We start from the raw sequence: 16,978 nt of genomic DNA, 5'->3' as shown, positions 1-16,978 counted from the left end.
CGCGTCGAGAAGTTCACTAGGTAAATTACTCTCTAGCAAAGCCGACTTCATATTCAGTGCTCGAACTCGAGACATCTAGCACGATTGTTATTGGTGGAGGGATTACTTATTGGTCCAACACATTAGTGGTTTAAATAATTGTTGTACCATTTGTAAAGGGCATCATGTGCTTTTCTTTTTTCTTTTTTGAACTTTCCTTTTAATTTTTTTTTTTTGTTTTATTTGAGATAAAAAGAACATTAAGAGTATAAAGTCTAAGTTTTGCTATCTACTTCCAGCTCATTAGAATACTTGGAGTTCAACAATTGGTTTAAGTGTTTATTGAAAGATTTGTGATCTTAAATATGAAGATTTCATATCTAGGAAGTTTATTCAATTATGGATAATTCTTCTTAAATTATTGTTTAAAAGATCTATGGAAGATTTGCATATTAACTAATATCCAAATATCTTAAGATTTTATTGGGGAAAAAGAAATTCAATGTAACTTGTTATTTTTGATAGTTAAAATATAACTTGTAACTTATAGATATGTTTACTCTTTTATCTTTAATTAGATGTTTCAGGTTTGAGCTTTGAGTATGAAGTTTATCTTTGTTATGGAGTGTTTTTAACTAAAATATGAGACTTTTCGTTGTGAATCTGAATTTTATCGAACCTTATAATATGAATAAGAAATTTTCTATATTCCTTTATTCTTCATAAGAAATTTTCAATTCGAGCTTTGAGTATGAAGTATCTTTGTTTTGAAGTGTTTTACTTCAAACATAAGATTTTTGACGCGAATCTGAATTTAATTGGACTTTAATATGAATATATCAATGACAAGTGAAAAGAATGAATTATAGAAATACATGCTTAAGCCATTTTTTTTTACAATTATTCTAACTTTATAGTTTCACATCACTTATTCCAATTAATATTATAACATTATTATCTATTTTTAATAGCAAGAAAAAAATTCATTATAATTTTTGAAATCAGAACACAAACCTATTTCTGCTATTCCAAATTCCACAAACAACATACTTTCTTTACTCTTATTACTTTAATTAAATTTGTTAAATTTTCAAGTAAGAGTAAAATAATTTGATTTTTTTGAAGTTCAAATTCTTACATGTGGCATTAATTAGTTGAGCAGACACAACAACCATAAGACAAAATCATAATGTAAGCACTTTCATTGAATAAAAAGATTTGCTTAATTATAATATATGATTAGCCTTGTTAATTAGAGCTGGCACATTTATTTTAAACAATTAATATTAAACTTTAAATTTAAACTTGCACTTTGAACTCGTACGGATATAATATTTAGTTGTAATAATTATAATAATAATCTAAGATCCATGCATTTAATTTGTTGATTGAATTATTGCATAATTTGTATACTACGTGGACTAATCTTTACCTTAAAATAATTAATTTGGACTTTTGTGTGTTATTTATCAAGTTTAAGTTATATATATTATCATTATAAGATTTTTTTCTAGGTAAATTAGATCATCTTTACCGGTTATAAATACTTTTTGAATGATTTGTGAGTGTAAATTTTCTTGAAAATAGTTTAAAGTGAGGTTAAAATCGTTTACTTATTATGTTGTTTCGTCATAATGAACTGCATCCACGAGCAATAATTCATGCTTCTATTCCATAATAAATAGTGATTACTGACCATTTTTCAAGCACGTCTTAAAAAAATAGTTAATATCATAAAATTTCAAATTTAACACGTGATACAAGTAGATATTTGTGAATTTTACCTCCTATTCCATAAAAATGTTTGGGATAAGAACAAGATATTACCTATCTCATACTTTTTGATACAATTTTCAATTCATGGTCATTAAAATCATTTTTTTTCCTCCGTCTTAAATTACTTATCACATTTCCTTTTTTGAGAATTAAACAACATAAATTTTCACCAACGTTTTAAAATGTTTTTTTCATTATATTGATATGAGAAGAACAACTTCTTATAATACTTTTCATGAAGTTTTCAATTACTTACATTTAAATTATAGAATATCGAACTAATTAAATCTGATTTAGCTTCGAATATTAGTTAAATCAACTTTTTTAAAAAAGAAACATGACAAGTATTTTAAGACGGAGGAAGTATATAATTAAATATATACACTATTATAATAGCTTCTCTTCAATTAAAAAGTTGTACTTGTAGATACTAAAGGGATCAAACTTCACATAAAGTAAAGCTTAGGGACCAATTCAGTATTTAAATTACATCATTTTACCCATAACCCGAGAGAATAGTGGAGCCCTAATTTCATCAGTGAAATCAGCGGACCAAAAAGGGATTTTTTTTTTTTAAAGAATAATTTTTTTAATTTTTTCTGAAGTTTCAAAAGCATAATAGAGAAACCCCATTTGGCAAGGATTTGCAGCTGAAAGGTATAATTTTTTTCTCCTTTGCTTCATTCTTTACTTACAGATGAGTGAACTGTATGTTCTTTTTTGATAGTATAATGAGATGTTTTTGAAGTATTGGATTTGTAAGTGAAAAAAAGTTGAATCTTGGTACTCAAAGCTAGCTCCTTTTTGATTCATTTGCTAAGTTTTGTGGGAAAAAGTTTGTTTTGCTTTGGTGGGGGTTTCTGTTTTGACCCTTTTGTAATAACAACAACTAATATATACTCAGTGTAGTTTCATAAGTGGAGTCTTGGGAGGGTAGGATGTATGCACAACTTGTCCTTATCTTTGTTGGGGGTAGAGAGACGTTTCCGATATATGCTTGTCTCAAAAGATGTTTTGACCCTTATTGCATTTGATGAAATTCTTAGGAATTGATTTTTGCCCCCTAAATCAGTCCAAGATTATGTTTTGGACTTGAGTTCCTCTATTTCGACAATGAAATTGATGATTTTTCTTCAAAACCGAAGAAGGGAGGATAACCAGGATGGAACATTTTGTCTTGTTCAAATAGTTTGATGACAATAAGAGAAATAGTAGGTTATGTAGTCCACTAATATGGTAAGGAATAGGTGGAGATAGTTAACTAATAATTATGATACTGAATTTAGTTCTACATACTATAGACAGATTTCATCTGGTTGAGTTGCAAAGGAAGAAAACTCATGTCTTTATTCATAGGGTAATAAACACTTCATGAAACATCAATAACTATGAAAGTAAAAGCTTGTATATGCATTCCGGCAACTAATTAGACTCGAAACCGGCAATTTTCAAAAATCAAGAGTTGACGTTAAGAGCTACAAGGATAAAAGAGGTCGAATAGAAATTGATGTATAACAAATAATTTACAGCCATTTTCTTAGATAGTTAGTTCAATGGTAAGGTTTCAATAAGTCAACAACAAGATTTTAGTAAATGCCTTCTTATGGACTAGGACATATGTTAATTGATAGTGTAACAAGTAATGATCAAATGAAAATTCTAATAGCTAAGTCAAACCAAAAGAATCTGCATAAATTTTTTTTTTTTATGTACTGAGCTGGACCTCAGCTCCAACTGAAGACACGACCTTAGATAGGAGGGTGTGGAGGTTGCGGATTAGGGTAGAAGATTAATAGGTAGTGGAGTGTTCTCTTACTTTCCAAAGGGTTTTGGCTTAGTGGTATCTGTCGTAGTAGTAACGTTATTCTTGTAGTGACTTGCTTTTGCTTTCTACCACCATCTATTTTTATGATGTTCCGATTATTGCATTATTTTGTTGTTGTTACTATTTTCATAGAAGTTGCTATATTATCTTCTCTGTCATTTTTCCTTTTCATACTTACTCTGATTGCTATACTCGATTCGAGGGTCTTCCGAAAACAGCCTCTCTACCTCCACAAGGTAGTGGTAAGGTCTGCGTATGGTCTACCCTACCCAGACTCCAGTTGTGGGATTTCATTGGGTATGTTGTTGTTATTGTATATTTAATAGATGTTGAATCCCCTTGGTTTCTTTGTGTGTTTATTTTCTTATATTTTAATAACTCCGCCACTGCGTGGGATAGTGAAAAATGTCTATGACTGCTTATAAATTACTTCCCCATGATCTTAGGTGCTGACAATGTTGGAATGCCAAAGCCAAAAAAACCTGAACATATGCTTCAACTTCTGCAGCATTTTATCAAACACTCAAACCAAATTAGACAAATACATTCCCTGCTCACAACGAGCGGCCGTCTCCTCCTTAACTCTCAATGGATCAACACACTTCTTTACAACACTCTCATCAGGGCTTATCTCAACATTTCTCAGCCTCAAACAGCTCTCATCCTTTACACCCACATGCTCTTTCATCAAGCTCAGCCGAATAGCCACACTTTCCCTTCCCTTAGCAAAGCAGCCTCGTCTTTCCCGCCCCGTTTGGCTTCATATATAGGCAAGAACCTTCACTGTCAAGTTTTGAGAAGAGGGGTCTTGGGTGACCCATATGTGTGTACGTCTTTCATTGGGCTGTATTCGCACGTGGGTGAACTCGGGAGTGCATGCAATGTGTTTGATGAAATTCCCGAACCGTGTGTTGTCTCGTATAATGCGATGCTTGATGCTTGTGGGAAAAATGGGGATATGGGTTTGGGGTTCTTGATGTTTTCTCGCATGTCTTATAGAGATGTTTATTCATGGACTAGTATGATTCATGGGTACATGAAGAACGGGTGCTCTGAAGTTGCTGTTAAGTTTTTCCAGAGAATGATGGTACACGAGGATGTGAAGTGTGGTTTATTGAAGCCAAATGAGGCGACTTTTGTTAGTATTCTTTCTTCTTGCACGTTTTTGGATGTTGGTGTGGCATTATATCTTGGGAGGCAAGTACATGCTTACATGGTAAAGAATGAGGAGTTGAGTGTCTTCACGACTACCGCATTGATCGCATTTTATGGAAAGATGGGTTGTTTGGTTTATGCTTCAAAGATATTTGATGCAATGGTTAGCAAGCAGGTTTGCGCTTGGAATGCTATGATTTCTTCCCTAGCTTTGAATGGAAGAGAGAAGCAGGCATTAATGATGTATGAGAAGATGAGGGCAAAGGGGCTGCAACCAAATGAGATTACCTTCGTGGCTGTTCTATCAGCTTGTGCGCGTGCCAAGCTTGTTGATTTCGGTTTGAAATTGTTTGAAGCAATGTCACATGAATTTGGACTTGTAGCTAAGATGGAACATTATGGTTGTGTGGTTGATCTCTTAGGGAGAGCTGGGTTACTGCAGGAAGCGTACGACTTCATAAAGAAGATGCCTTTTGAAGCTGATGCCACTGTCTTGGGGGCTTTGATGGGTGCTTGTAGACTTCATGGAGCTATTGAATTGGGAAATGAAGTATCACAACTATTGCTTGAGTCGCAACCGAATCATTCTGGCCGTTATGTGCAGCTCTCAAGCATTTATGCTGGCGCAGAGAGGTGGGATCATGCTGCTGCCTTGAGAAAAGCAATGTTAGATGCTGGAATACACAAGGTTCCGGCCCACAGTTTAGTTTAGTAGAGCTGATAACTGCAGCAGCTTAGTGATGGCATCTCTACTCATCAAATTCAGCTAAAAGGATCCTGCATATGGATTTTGCACAGAGATTGAAGCACTGCTTCAGATCAAGGAGGATACATTAAAGAAACCTGGTTTTAAAGTCTGTTTGGCGAGGTATTTCTTTTTGTTTTCTACTTTTCTTTTTCTGAATCTTTATCTTTGCCCCAAAACTTTGAAATTATGGTGCGGTTTGCTAATTAAATAATCTGAACAATAGTTGATCACGATAAACATCACCTATAGGCAAGCGGTTCTGCTTGACTTCTACCTAAATGAAGTGTCAAATCCATATGGATTTGGATCACTAGCAATTCTATCACTTAATTGCGTGTTCATGTCTAATCTTAGTTAAGTCTTTAAACATTATTGCAGGTCTCTATGCAAGTGGTTGTTTGGGACTGATGCATAATTGCTGTTGTGTAGCAGTAATACTTCATTAACTCAATCGGTACCATCTACCTCCCACCAACACAGATAGTGGGTAACTCAACCACCAACACAGGTCAGCTTGTGTTCTGCTAGGATTCTAACCTTGGTTTCTAAGGTTGTTTCTCCTATTTTTCAACTGCTAGACCAACCCCATTGTGGTTGTCGTTGCTATTCAAGTTATTGTATGTTGAACAATATCCTGACAGATTGTCACATGTTTTATTATGATCCTGTTCTTGGGCGTTGTACGTGATCCCTAAACATTATATTATCAACCAGTAGAACTTTACCAATTCATCTTATTTACACTCAAATTCATCTTGAGATACTTAAATAACACAATGCATGAGTAGCCCATGAGGCCGTGTTGGATACTAATAGCGTGTAATGCTGAGTTCATTGATGATAATAACAGAAGATGCTCCTTCTGAGACCATGAGGCCGTGTTGGATACTAGATTTTCTGAGTTATGGACCGAAAGATACCCATCTGAGATCATAGTCTCTTTCTCATGATACGTCGATTGGGCATTTTGCTGCTGCTTCAATGATAAAATTTAAAGTTTGAAGACTGCAACTTTGGTCCATGGTTTCCTGATGTTTCTTTGGTCTTTCGATGAGTCTGTAAAAAGTATTTTTGAACTCTGTAACTACAGAATTTTATGTTTCTGAACATAAAGTCGAGTGCTCTATGTTTTTGTTATGATGTCATGTGACAGAGTTGAGTGAAATACAATGTTTTTAGTGATGACATATATCGTCCGATTGAATGATCTGAAGATTCAAGCTTGTGTCCGATTTCTGTTTGTCAGTTGAATTTATTTCAACATGCCATAGACAAATGAAAACAAAATCTGGTTGAATCTCAAAGGAATAAAAGTTGTGTCTTTATTCATAGGATTACAAAAACTTTATGAAAACATCACAAACTATGAAAGATAAAAGGCTTTTATCTGCATCTTCAGCAACTCTGTAGACTTAAATCCTGCAATTTTTAAAAAGTAAAGAATTAAAGTTAAGAGCTTTGATGATGAAGTAGGTAGAAAATACATCGATATATATAAAATTTAATCTTTTGAAGGATAAAGATCAAGTTGAATACCTGGAGGTAGCTACACACTAATATCTTTTCTTGTGCTTTTTCATTCTCGTAGTAATTCTGTGTTCCAATTTTACAACCATCCCCGGAAACCATGCCGGATATTGAGTTGACAACATTATGTATATTATAGACAGTCCAATAACAAGTCCACAACCGTAACCCATGAGAACTGCCTGCCAACTGATCATTGGTGAATCTTCTTCTTCTTCTTGACCAAGCTCAACTGGAATTGTCTCTTGTGGTACCCTATCATCACGACCACAATCTCTTGAGGGTGGCAATCCTCGTAATCCATCATTTCCTTGGTATGAACTGTTCTCAAACGTATCAAATTGTTTTCCTTTGGGGATGCATCCAACAAGATGATTGTGAGATAGATTTAAGACTTCAAGAAATGTGAGGGATGCAAGTTGTGGTGGAATTCCTCCGCTGATTTTGTTAGATGAGAAATCCAATGATTTGAGTACAGATAAATTTTGCAATGATGCTGGTATATGACCTTCCAAGACATTATGAGATAAGTTCAAGGTACGAAGTCCAATGAGATCTCCAACAATGCTTGGAATGTGACCTTCAAATCTGTTGTTTGAGAGATCGATAATCATGTTGGAAGCCAAAATCCGAACATAATTATAATCATGTCCCTTTGTTGTAATTGTCGTCAAATAATCATAATAACCAGCATATTGATCAGAAACATACTTCGGGGTTCTTGTACTCTCATCAATTTTCTTCATGGCTTGCAAGTTCCCAAAAATATTTTCTGGTAAATTCCCACTAAATCCATTGGATGATAGATCCATAATTTGAAGCTGCGCAAACAAGTTTTTATTGCCTGAAGATTTGATGGGACCATGCAACTTATTTGATCTCAAGCTTAAAATCTTCAAATCAGGTAGGTATCCCAACCAGTTTGGAAATGTGTCATTCAACTGATTGTTACCTAGATCAAGAAGTGTCAAATGCTTGCAATTGATCAAAGATCGTGGAACTTTCCCCGTTAGCTTATTCCCATGCAAGCTAATGACCGTGAGATAGTTTCCAATACTAAAATTTGTATTGATTGTCCCACTAAAACTATTGTTGCTCAAATCCAAATTCCGAAGGTATTCATTCATCTCAACCAAACATTGTGGGATTGTTCCTTCCAAATTGTTACTTCCCAAGTCTAGAGCTATTAGTGTTTTCAGATTGCAGATAGTTGAAGCAATCTGTCCACTAATATTATTGTGCGAAAGGAGAAGAAATGCTAGGTTTGGCTGGTTTAGGAGTGAATTTGGTAAAGGACCTTGCAGCTGATTTTATCTTAGATCAACTTCAGATAACGTGTTGGACTTGAACTCCTGAATTTTTCCACTGAAATGGTTATCACTCAAGTGTAGCAAATATAGTGATGGGAGGGAGAATATCCAGGAAGGTATAGTCCCATTCAAGTGGTTTGATGACAAGTAGAGTGATTGTAGATTTCGTAGTCCACTTACCAAATTGGATGGAATTGGACCAGTTAGGAAATTGGATGAAAAATCTAATGCTTCAAGCTGCCTCCAGCTTCTGTTAAAGCATAAGAAATCAAGTTGGCCATCAAAGTTGTTATTTTCAAGTGATAACTTCTTGAGCTTTCCAAATCCCGAGAACTGGTAAATTGATCCTTCAAGATGGTTATAACCAAGGTACAAAAGTTCTATGTTGGTGAGATTCCATAGAGGTTTTGGAATAGGCCCTGCCAGATTAGAATAACCCATGTCCAAGTTATGAAGTGCAGTTAGATGGCTAAATGATTCAGGTATCCTACCAGTAAAATTAACACTATCGAGATATAAGTACATGAGTGATGCACAACTATTCCAATTGGTTGTGGGAAACCTAACAGTGAGCTGGGGATTTCCTGATAAATCGAGAGATTCTAAGTTGGAAAGGTGGAAAACTCTTTCGGGCAATACCCCACGTAACTGTGTGTCTAGAAGCCTTAGAGTTTTTAAATAAGAAGAGAAATTCAGAGGAATGCTCGAAGAGATGTTCAGAAAGTCAAGATTGAGCTCTCTTAATTGGGTCAAGTTCTTAAGGAGTAGTTCAAAATTGTGAGGCCCAAAACTAAGCCCATTTTGATCACCCATACGAAGAACGTGTAATTTAGAAAGGTGAGAGATTTCTGTTGGGATTAGACCTGTAAATCTTGAACCTGACAAATCAAGATGCGTCAAGCTAGAGAACTCACCAAAATTAGGTGAAATGAGCGATCCAGAGAAATTATTATAAGACAAATCAAGCCTTTTGAGATTGGAGAGGTGAAAGAGGCTGCTGTTGGAATGAAACTTGCCTTGAAGTTAGCTGCAACGGAGATCAATCTCAATCACCAGTCCTGTTGTCTCGTCACAATGAACTCCATTCCATGAGCAACAATCTGTGCTCTTGTTCCATAAAAGAGTTCGTGGATATGACTGAATCCTTTGGTCTGTTATGCTGTAACAATATTCAGAAGCATTAGGATTAATGGTAAATATGTGCTTGAATTGTAGAAGAGAAAGAGCTTGATCTTTGGGGCACAAATGAGGTAAGGATGAGGAGAAAGCGAGTTGACATAGAAAGGTATATAGCATAAAAAATACAAGTTTTACACAACCCATTTCTGCACTAAAATGATCAAAACTAATTAAGTTGATAGAGAAGAAATCAAGAATGTTTGCTCTGTGTCTATAGTAAGTTTGATAAGATATATATAGCACAAACTAAGCAAAGAAGTTTAGTTGTTGCTTTGGAGTAATCAATTCAAGAAGGTCATTTCATTCAATAGTTCACAAAAAAGTTCTTTGTTTTGATTCTCTTTACAACCCTCCACACACACAACTTTCTCTTCTTCTTTTTATTAAAAATTGGGACAATTAAAAGTATTATTTGGATAAATCCATGATTGGCTAATACTGTAAGTGAACAAAATAATAGATCAGTAACCTGTTCAATGTTTGTTAATTACTTTTCCAGATTCAGATTTTCACAATTTTAGAACTGGATGTGATGAGGTAGAAAGCTGTTTTGGAGATAATCTGCAGGTATAAGCTGCATTTGATAACCGCGACGGAATAAAGTAGAAAGTTGTTATGTCGGTTGGGTGTATGAACAAAGTCTCGCATTAGAAGTTGGTAAGAAAAAGACTATGTATAAAGTGAAGTGATACTCTTATTCTCAATGCTACTCCTTCAACACAAATTACATCACCAGTTTCTAACTTGTTGCAGCAGTACTTGTTTGGAACCCCTCACCTTCAATTATTGCATTGATATAATCAGTTCTACTGAAAATTCAAAAAGTTTGATTAAGAATAAAGTAATAATTGACGTATATACTTTGAGAAAAGACATTTCAAGTCAAAATTCTAAAAAGATATTGACTGGTTACGATAATATAGTGTTGGTTGCTGTGACAGAACTTTTCTTACTCCTTTAACAACCCTGCCCCCACTCCCACCCACAACTTTGCCTTTCTATTACAAAACAAAAGAAGAGAAGAAAATTTCTACTTTGCTTTCTGTCAAATGTTTATTAAAATGTAAAGTTATACTTTCAGCATGATCTCAGGTCCATTAGTCCATTTTCGTACCAAAGAAAATTAAAAAAATGGTCACTTTTTAAAATTTTCAGAGTAAATTCACATATCACCTTTTTTTTTTTCTTTTACTTCTCATGAAATAAAATTTACACAATTAAAAGGTTCACTGATGGGTGCTTGTAGACTTCATGGAGCTATTGAATTGGAAAATGAAGTAGCACAACTATTGCTTGAGTCACAACGGAATCATTTATGCTGGCGCAGAGAGGTGGGATTATGCTGCTGCCTTGAGAAAAGCAATGTTAGATGCTGGAATACACAAGGTTCCACCCCACAGTTTTATTTAGCGGAGCTGATAACTCCGCATCTTGGTGATGGAATCTCGACTCATCAAAATCAACTAAGTCATAGCTTGACAGATCTGGTTCCAAAGTCTGTTTCCCCCGAAACTTTGAAATTATGGAGCGGTTTGCTGATTAATTAATGAATCTGAACAATAGTTGATCACGATAAACCTCACCTATAGTCAAGAGCTTTTGCTCGATTTCTTCCCAAATGAAGTTTGAGATCCATATGGATTTCGATCACTAGAAATTCTATCAATCAATTGTGTGTTTATGTCCATCTTATTTTGGGCTTTGAACAGTATTGCAGATCTCTATGCAAGTTATTGTTTGGGTCTGAGGCGTAGTTTGTTGTTGTATAACAGAGATGCTCAGGTCAACTTGTGTTCTATTCAATTAATTCAACCAGTACCGTCTACCTTCCACCAATAGAGATATCGGGGAACTCTGTCATCTGAGACTTATGTTTCTGAACATGAAGTCGACTGCTCTATGTTTTTGTTATGATGTCATGTGACAGAGTTGAGTGAAATACAATGTTTTTAGTGATGACATATATCGTCCGATTGAATGATATGAAGATTCAAGTTTGTGTTCGATTTCTGTTTCTGTCGAATTTGTTTCTACATGCCATAGACAAATGAAAACAAAATTTGGTTGAGTCTCAAAGTAAGAAAAGTGATATCTTTATTCATAAGATAACAAACACTTCATGGAAACATCACAAACTATGAAAGATGAAGGCTTTTATCTACATTCCCAGCAACTAAGTAGACTTGAATCCTGCATTTTTCAAAAATAAAGAATTAAAGTTAAGAGCTTTAAGGATGAAGGAGGTGGAAAATACATCGATATATAAGAAGTAATCTTTTGAAGGATAAAGATCAAGTTGAATACCTGGAGGTCGCTACACACTAATATCTTTTCTTGTGTTTTTTCATTCTCGTAGTAATTCCGTGTTCCAATTTTAAATCCATCCTCGAAAACCATGCTGGATATTGAGTTGACAACATTATGTATATTACAGATAGTCCAATAACTAGACCACAAGCGTAACCCATGAGAACTGCCTGCCAACTGATCATTGGTGAATCTTCTTCTTCTTGATCTAGCTCAACTGGAATTGTTGCTTGTGGTACCCTACCATCACCACCACAATGTTTTGAGAGTGGCAATCCACGTAACCCACCATTCCCTTGGTATGAACTATTCTCAAACGTATCAAATTGTTTTCCTTTGGGAATGCATCCAACAAGATGATTGTGAGAGAGATTTAAGACTTCAAGAAATGTGAGGGATGCAAGTTGCTGCGGAATTTCTCCGTTGATTTTGTTAGATGAGAGATCCAATGATTCGAGTACAGATAGATTTTGCAATGATGCTGGTATATGACCTTCCAAGACATTATGAGATAAGTTTAACACACGAAGTCCAATGAGATGTCCTATAATGTTTGGAATAGGACCTTCAAATCTATTTCTTGAGAGATCTATAACTATGTTATTTCTCCACAAAACTCTAGCAAAAGTAAGATCCAATCCCTTTATTGTAATTGTTAAAGAATCATCATAATCAAAAACCTCTTTCCCTATCATGTTCTCATCAATTTTCTTCATGGCTTGCAAATTCACAAAAAGACTTTCAGGTAAATTGCCACTAAATCCATTGGATGATAGATCCATAATTTGAAGCTGCGCAAACAAGTTTCCAGTCCTTGAAGTTTTAATGGGCCCGTGCAACTTATTTGATCTCAAATTTAAAATCATCAAACTCGGTAGGATTCCCATCCATCTTGGAAATGTATCATTCAACTGATTGTTACCTAAATTAACAAGTTCCAAATTTTTACAATTGATCAAAGATCGTGGGACTTTCCCCTCTAGCTTATTCTCATGCAAGCTAATGACTCTGAGATAGTTTCCAATACTAAAAGTTGTATTGATTGTCCCACTAAGACTATTGTTGCTTAAATCCAAAATCTCAACTGCACTCATCTCACCCAAACATTGTGGGATTGTTCCCTCCAAATTATTGCTTCTCAAATCTAGTAGAAACAATGTTTTCAGATTACAGATAGCTGAAGCAATAGGACCTTCCAGCTGATTTTTTCTCAGAATAACGACAGCTAATGTTTTGGAATTGAACTCCTGAATTTTTCCACTGAAAATGTTATTGCTCAAGTTTAACATTATCAGTGAAGGAAGGGAGAATATCCAGAAAGGTATAGTCCCATTCAAGTGGTTTGATGACAAGATAAGCCATTTTAGGTTTTGCTGTCCACTTACGTTGGATGGAATTGGACCAGTTAGGGAATTGGACCGAAAATCTAACATTACAAATTGCGTCCAGCTTCTGTTAAAGGATAAACACTCAAGTTGGCCATCAAAGTTGTTATTTCTAAGTGATAAGTACCTGAGCTTTTCAAATCTCAAGAACTGAGAAATCGGTCATTCAAGATGGTTATTATCAAGGTACAACTTATGCAGTGAAGTTAGATGGCTAAAAGATTCAGGTATCCTACCAGTAAAATTCACATGACTGAGATGTAACTCCATGAGTGATGCACTGCTATTCCATTTGGTAGTGGGAAACCTAATAGTGAGCTGGGGATTTTCTGATAAATCGAGGGATTCTAAGTTGGAAAGGTGGAAAACTCTTTCGGGAAGTATCCCACGTATCTGTGTGTCTGCAAGTTGTAGAGTTGTTAAATGAGAAGAGAAATTTGAAGGAATAGTGGAAGAGATGTCCACATAGTGAAGATTGAGCTCTCTTAATTGGGTCAAGTTCTTAAGGAGCAGTTCAAAATTGTGAGGTCCAAGACTAAGCTCATATTGATCACCTATACGAAGAACGTGTAGTTTAGAAAGGTGCGAGATTTCAACTGGGATTAGACCTGTAAAATTTGAACGCGACAAATCAAGATGCCTCAAGTTAGAGAACTCACCAAATTTAGGTGAAATGAGCGATCCGGAGAAATTATTGCAAGACAAATCAAGCCTTTTGAGATTGAAGAGTTGAAAGAGGCTACTGTTGTAATGAAACTTGCCTTGAAGTTGGCTGCAACGGAGATCAAGCTCAATCACTTGTCCTGTCGTCTCGTCACAATGAACTCCATCCCATGAGCAACAATCTGTGCTCTTGTTCCATAAAAGAGTTCGTGGATATGACTGAATCTCTTGGTCTGTTATGTCGTAACAATATTCAGAAGCATTAGGATTAATGGTAAATATGTGCTTGAATTGTAGAAGAGAAAGAGCTTGATCTTTGGGGCACAAATGAGGTAAGGATGAGGAGAAAGCAAGTTGACATAGAAAGGTATATAGCATAAAAAATACAAGTTTTACACAACCCATTTCTGCACTAAAATGATCAAAACTAATTAAGTTGATAGAGAAGAAATCAAGAAATGCTTGCTCTGTGTCTATAGTAAGTTTGATGAGATATATATAGCACAAACTAAGCAAAGAAGTTTAGTTGTTGCTTTGGAGTAATCAATTCCAGGTCATTTTCATTCAATAGTTCACAAAAAAGTTCTTTGTTTTGATTCTCTTTACACACACCTTTCTCTTCTTCTTTTTATTAAAAATTGGGACAAGTAAAAGTACTATTTTGATAAATCCACGATTGGCTAATACTGTAAGTGAACAAAATAATAGATCAGTAACCTGCTTTTCCAGATTCAGATTTTCACAATTTTGGAACTGGATGTGATGAAGTAGAAAGCTATTTTGGAGATAATCTATAGGTATGAGCTGCATTTGATAACCATGATTGAATAAATCAGAAAGTTGTTATGTCGGTTGGGTGTATGAACAAAGTTTCACATTCTCAATGCTACTCCTTCAAGAAACCTTATTTTCCTCAACTTTGGTGAGTTCAAAATAAATTACATCAACCTTATGTTGCAGCAGTACTTGTTTGGAACCCCTCACCTTCAATTATTGCATTGATATAATCAGTTCTGCTGAAATTCAAAAAGTTTGATTAAGAATAAAGTAATAATTGACGTATATACTTTGAGAAAAGACATTTCAAGTCAAAATTCTAAAAAGATATTGACTGGTTAGGATAATATAGTGTTGGTTGCTGTGACAGAACTTTTCTTACTCCTTTAACAACCCTGCCCCCACTCCCACCCATAACTTTGCCTTTCTATTACAAAACAAAAGAAGAGAAGAAAGTTTCTACTTTGCTTTCTGTCAAATGTTTATTAAAATGTAAAGTTATACTTTCAGCATGATCTCAGGTCCATTAGTCCATTTTTGTACAAAAGAAAATTAAAAAATGAAGGTCACTTTTTAAAATTTTCGGAGTAAATTCACAAATTCGCCTTTTCTTTTTTTAACTTCTCCTGAAATAAAATTTGCACAATTAAAAAGTTCCATGAAAGTGCTCTTTAAATGATAATCACTACTTATGTATGAGTATTTAGAGTTCATGTAGTTATTTGATAACACAATCACTTTGTAAAAATACATGCATTTTGTGTGATACCTTATTATAGACAATCATGAGTCTGTAGAAAAATATCTTCAAACTCTGTAACTACAGATTTTTATGTTCCTGAACTTAAAGTCGAGTGTTCTATGTTTGTGTTATGTGAACGTGTTGAGTGAAATACAATGGTTTTAGTGATGGCACATATCGTCTGATTGAATGATCTAACGATTCAGATTCAACTTTATTTCTGATTCTTATTCTGATTTTCTTTTGTTTTGTGCTTTGGGCTGTTACAGAACATATGCTTCAACTTCTGACGACCGCATTGATCTCATTTTATGGGTTGTTTGATATATGCTTCAAAGGTAATTGATGCGATGGTCGTGTTATGATTTCTTCCCCAGCTTGAATGGAAGGGAGAAGCACGCATTAATGATATCTTCGAACTCTGTAACTACAGATTTTTATGTTCCTGAACTTAAAGTCGAGTGTTGTATGTTTGTGTTATGTGAAAGAGTTGAGTGAAACACAATGTTTTTAGTGATGGCACATATCACCTGATTGAATGATCTAAAGATTCAACTTATGGTTGTGTGGTTGATCTCTTAGGGAGAGCTGGGAAACTGCAGGAAGACTAAAGAAGATGCCTTTTGAAGCTGATGCTACTGTCTTGGGGGATCTGATGGGTGCTTGTAGACTTCATGGAGCTATTGAAGTAGCATAACTCTCAAGCATTCAGGGTGTTATATGCAACTCTCAAGCATTTATGCTGGTGCAGAGAGGTGGGATCATGCTGATGCCTTGAGAAAAGCAATGTTAGATGCTGGAATACACACAAGGTTCCAGCCCACAGTTTTATTTAGTGGAGCTGATAACTGCCGCATCTTGGTGATGGAATCTCGACTCATCAAAATCAACTAAGTCATAGCTTGACAGATCTGGTTCCAAAGTTTGTTTGCCCCGAAACTTCAAAATTATGCAGCGGTTTGCTAATTAATGAATCTGAACAATAGTTGATCACAATAAAGCTCACCTATAGGCAAGCGCTTCTGCTTGATTTCTTCCTAAATGAAGTTTGAATTCCTTATGGATTTCGATCACTAGAAATTCTATCACTCAGTTATATGTTTATGTCTATCTTATTTTGGGGTTTGAACATTATTGCAGGTCTCTATGCAAGTTATTTTTTGGGGCTGAGGCGTAGTTTGTTATTGTATAACAGTGATGCTTGGGTCAACTTGTGTTCTATTCAATTAATTCAACTGGTACCGTCTACCTTCCACCAATAGAGATATCGGGTAACTCTATCATCCAAGATTTAGATGGGAAGAGTTGAAGGTTCTTTCTTCAGCTCTTCAAAGAATGTAGATTCGAGTTGAAAACACATGATGTTGTCTATGTGAGGCTCAGGCAGTAGAGAATAATGCAAATATTTTTCCTAATGTTTCTTTGATCCTTTGATGAAGGACCATCATGAATCGGAAAAAATATATTTTCAAACTCTGTAACTTCAGATTTTTATGTTTCCGAACTTAAAGTAGAGTGTTCTATGTTTGTGTTATGATGTCATGTGAAAGAGTTGAGTGAAATACTATGTTTTTAGTGATGACACGTATTATCATCTGATTAAAT

The 16,978-nt window shown here is 35.0% G+C and overlaps 1 protein-coding gene and 2 pseudogenes across 4 annotated transcripts; 1 reads left to right on the top strand and 2 right to left on the bottom strand.

Moving 5' to 3' along the window:
- The first annotated feature begins 2,335 nt into the window (after nt 1-2,335).
- LOC102597654 (putative pentatricopeptide repeat-containing protein At1g10330) lies at nt 2,336-16,910 on the top strand. Of its 4 annotated transcripts, none has more exons than XM_015311661.1 (4): nt 2,338-2,412; nt 4,027-5,603; nt 5,862-5,991; nt 16,514-16,910. In XM_015311661.1, the coding sequence occupies exon 2, from the start codon at nt 4,044-4,046 to the stop codon at nt 5,445-5,447; it is 1,404 nt and encodes a 467-aa protein (XP_015167147.1). In that variant the 5' UTR covers nt 2,338-2,412; nt 4,027-4,043; the 3' UTR covers nt 5,448-5,603; nt 5,862-5,991; nt 16,514-16,910. The 4 variants fall into 4 exon arrangements, with proteins under 4 accessions (XP_015167148.1, XP_015167147.1, XP_006354138.1 ...); XM_006354076.2 differs by lacking the exon at nt 16,514-16,910 and adding an exon at nt 6,334-6,668; XM_015311662.1 differs by lacking the exons at nt 5,862-5,991; nt 16,514-16,910 and adding an exon at nt 15,990-16,329 and having other exon boundaries at nt 2,336-2,412; nt 4,027-5,201.
- LOC102598193 (receptor-like protein 12) lies at nt 6,852-9,696 on the bottom strand (annotated as a pseudogene).
- Nucleotides 11,722-14,332, bottom strand: LOC102598528 (receptor-like protein 12; annotated as a pseudogene).
- Nucleotides 16,911-16,978: the final 68 nt, after the last annotated feature.

This window comes from Solanum tuberosum, unplaced genomic scaffold (genome assembly GCF_000226075.1).
Source record: "Solanum tuberosum cultivar DM 1-3 516 R44 unplaced genomic scaffold, SolTub_3.0 scf00172, whole genome shotgun sequence".
Classification (NCBI taxonomy): Eukaryota; Viridiplantae; Streptophyta; class Magnoliopsida; order Solanales; family Solanaceae; genus Solanum; species Solanum tuberosum.
The sequence above is the reverse complement of the archived record's forward strand: the minus strand, read 5'-3'. Positions and strand labels throughout refer to the sequence as shown.

What these genes read in the sequence shown, in the direction of transcription:
- LOC102597654 (XM_015311661.1), top strand. Translation starts at nt 4,044, where the DNA reads ATGCCAAAGCCAAAAAAACCTGAACATATGCTTCAACTTCTGCAGCAT.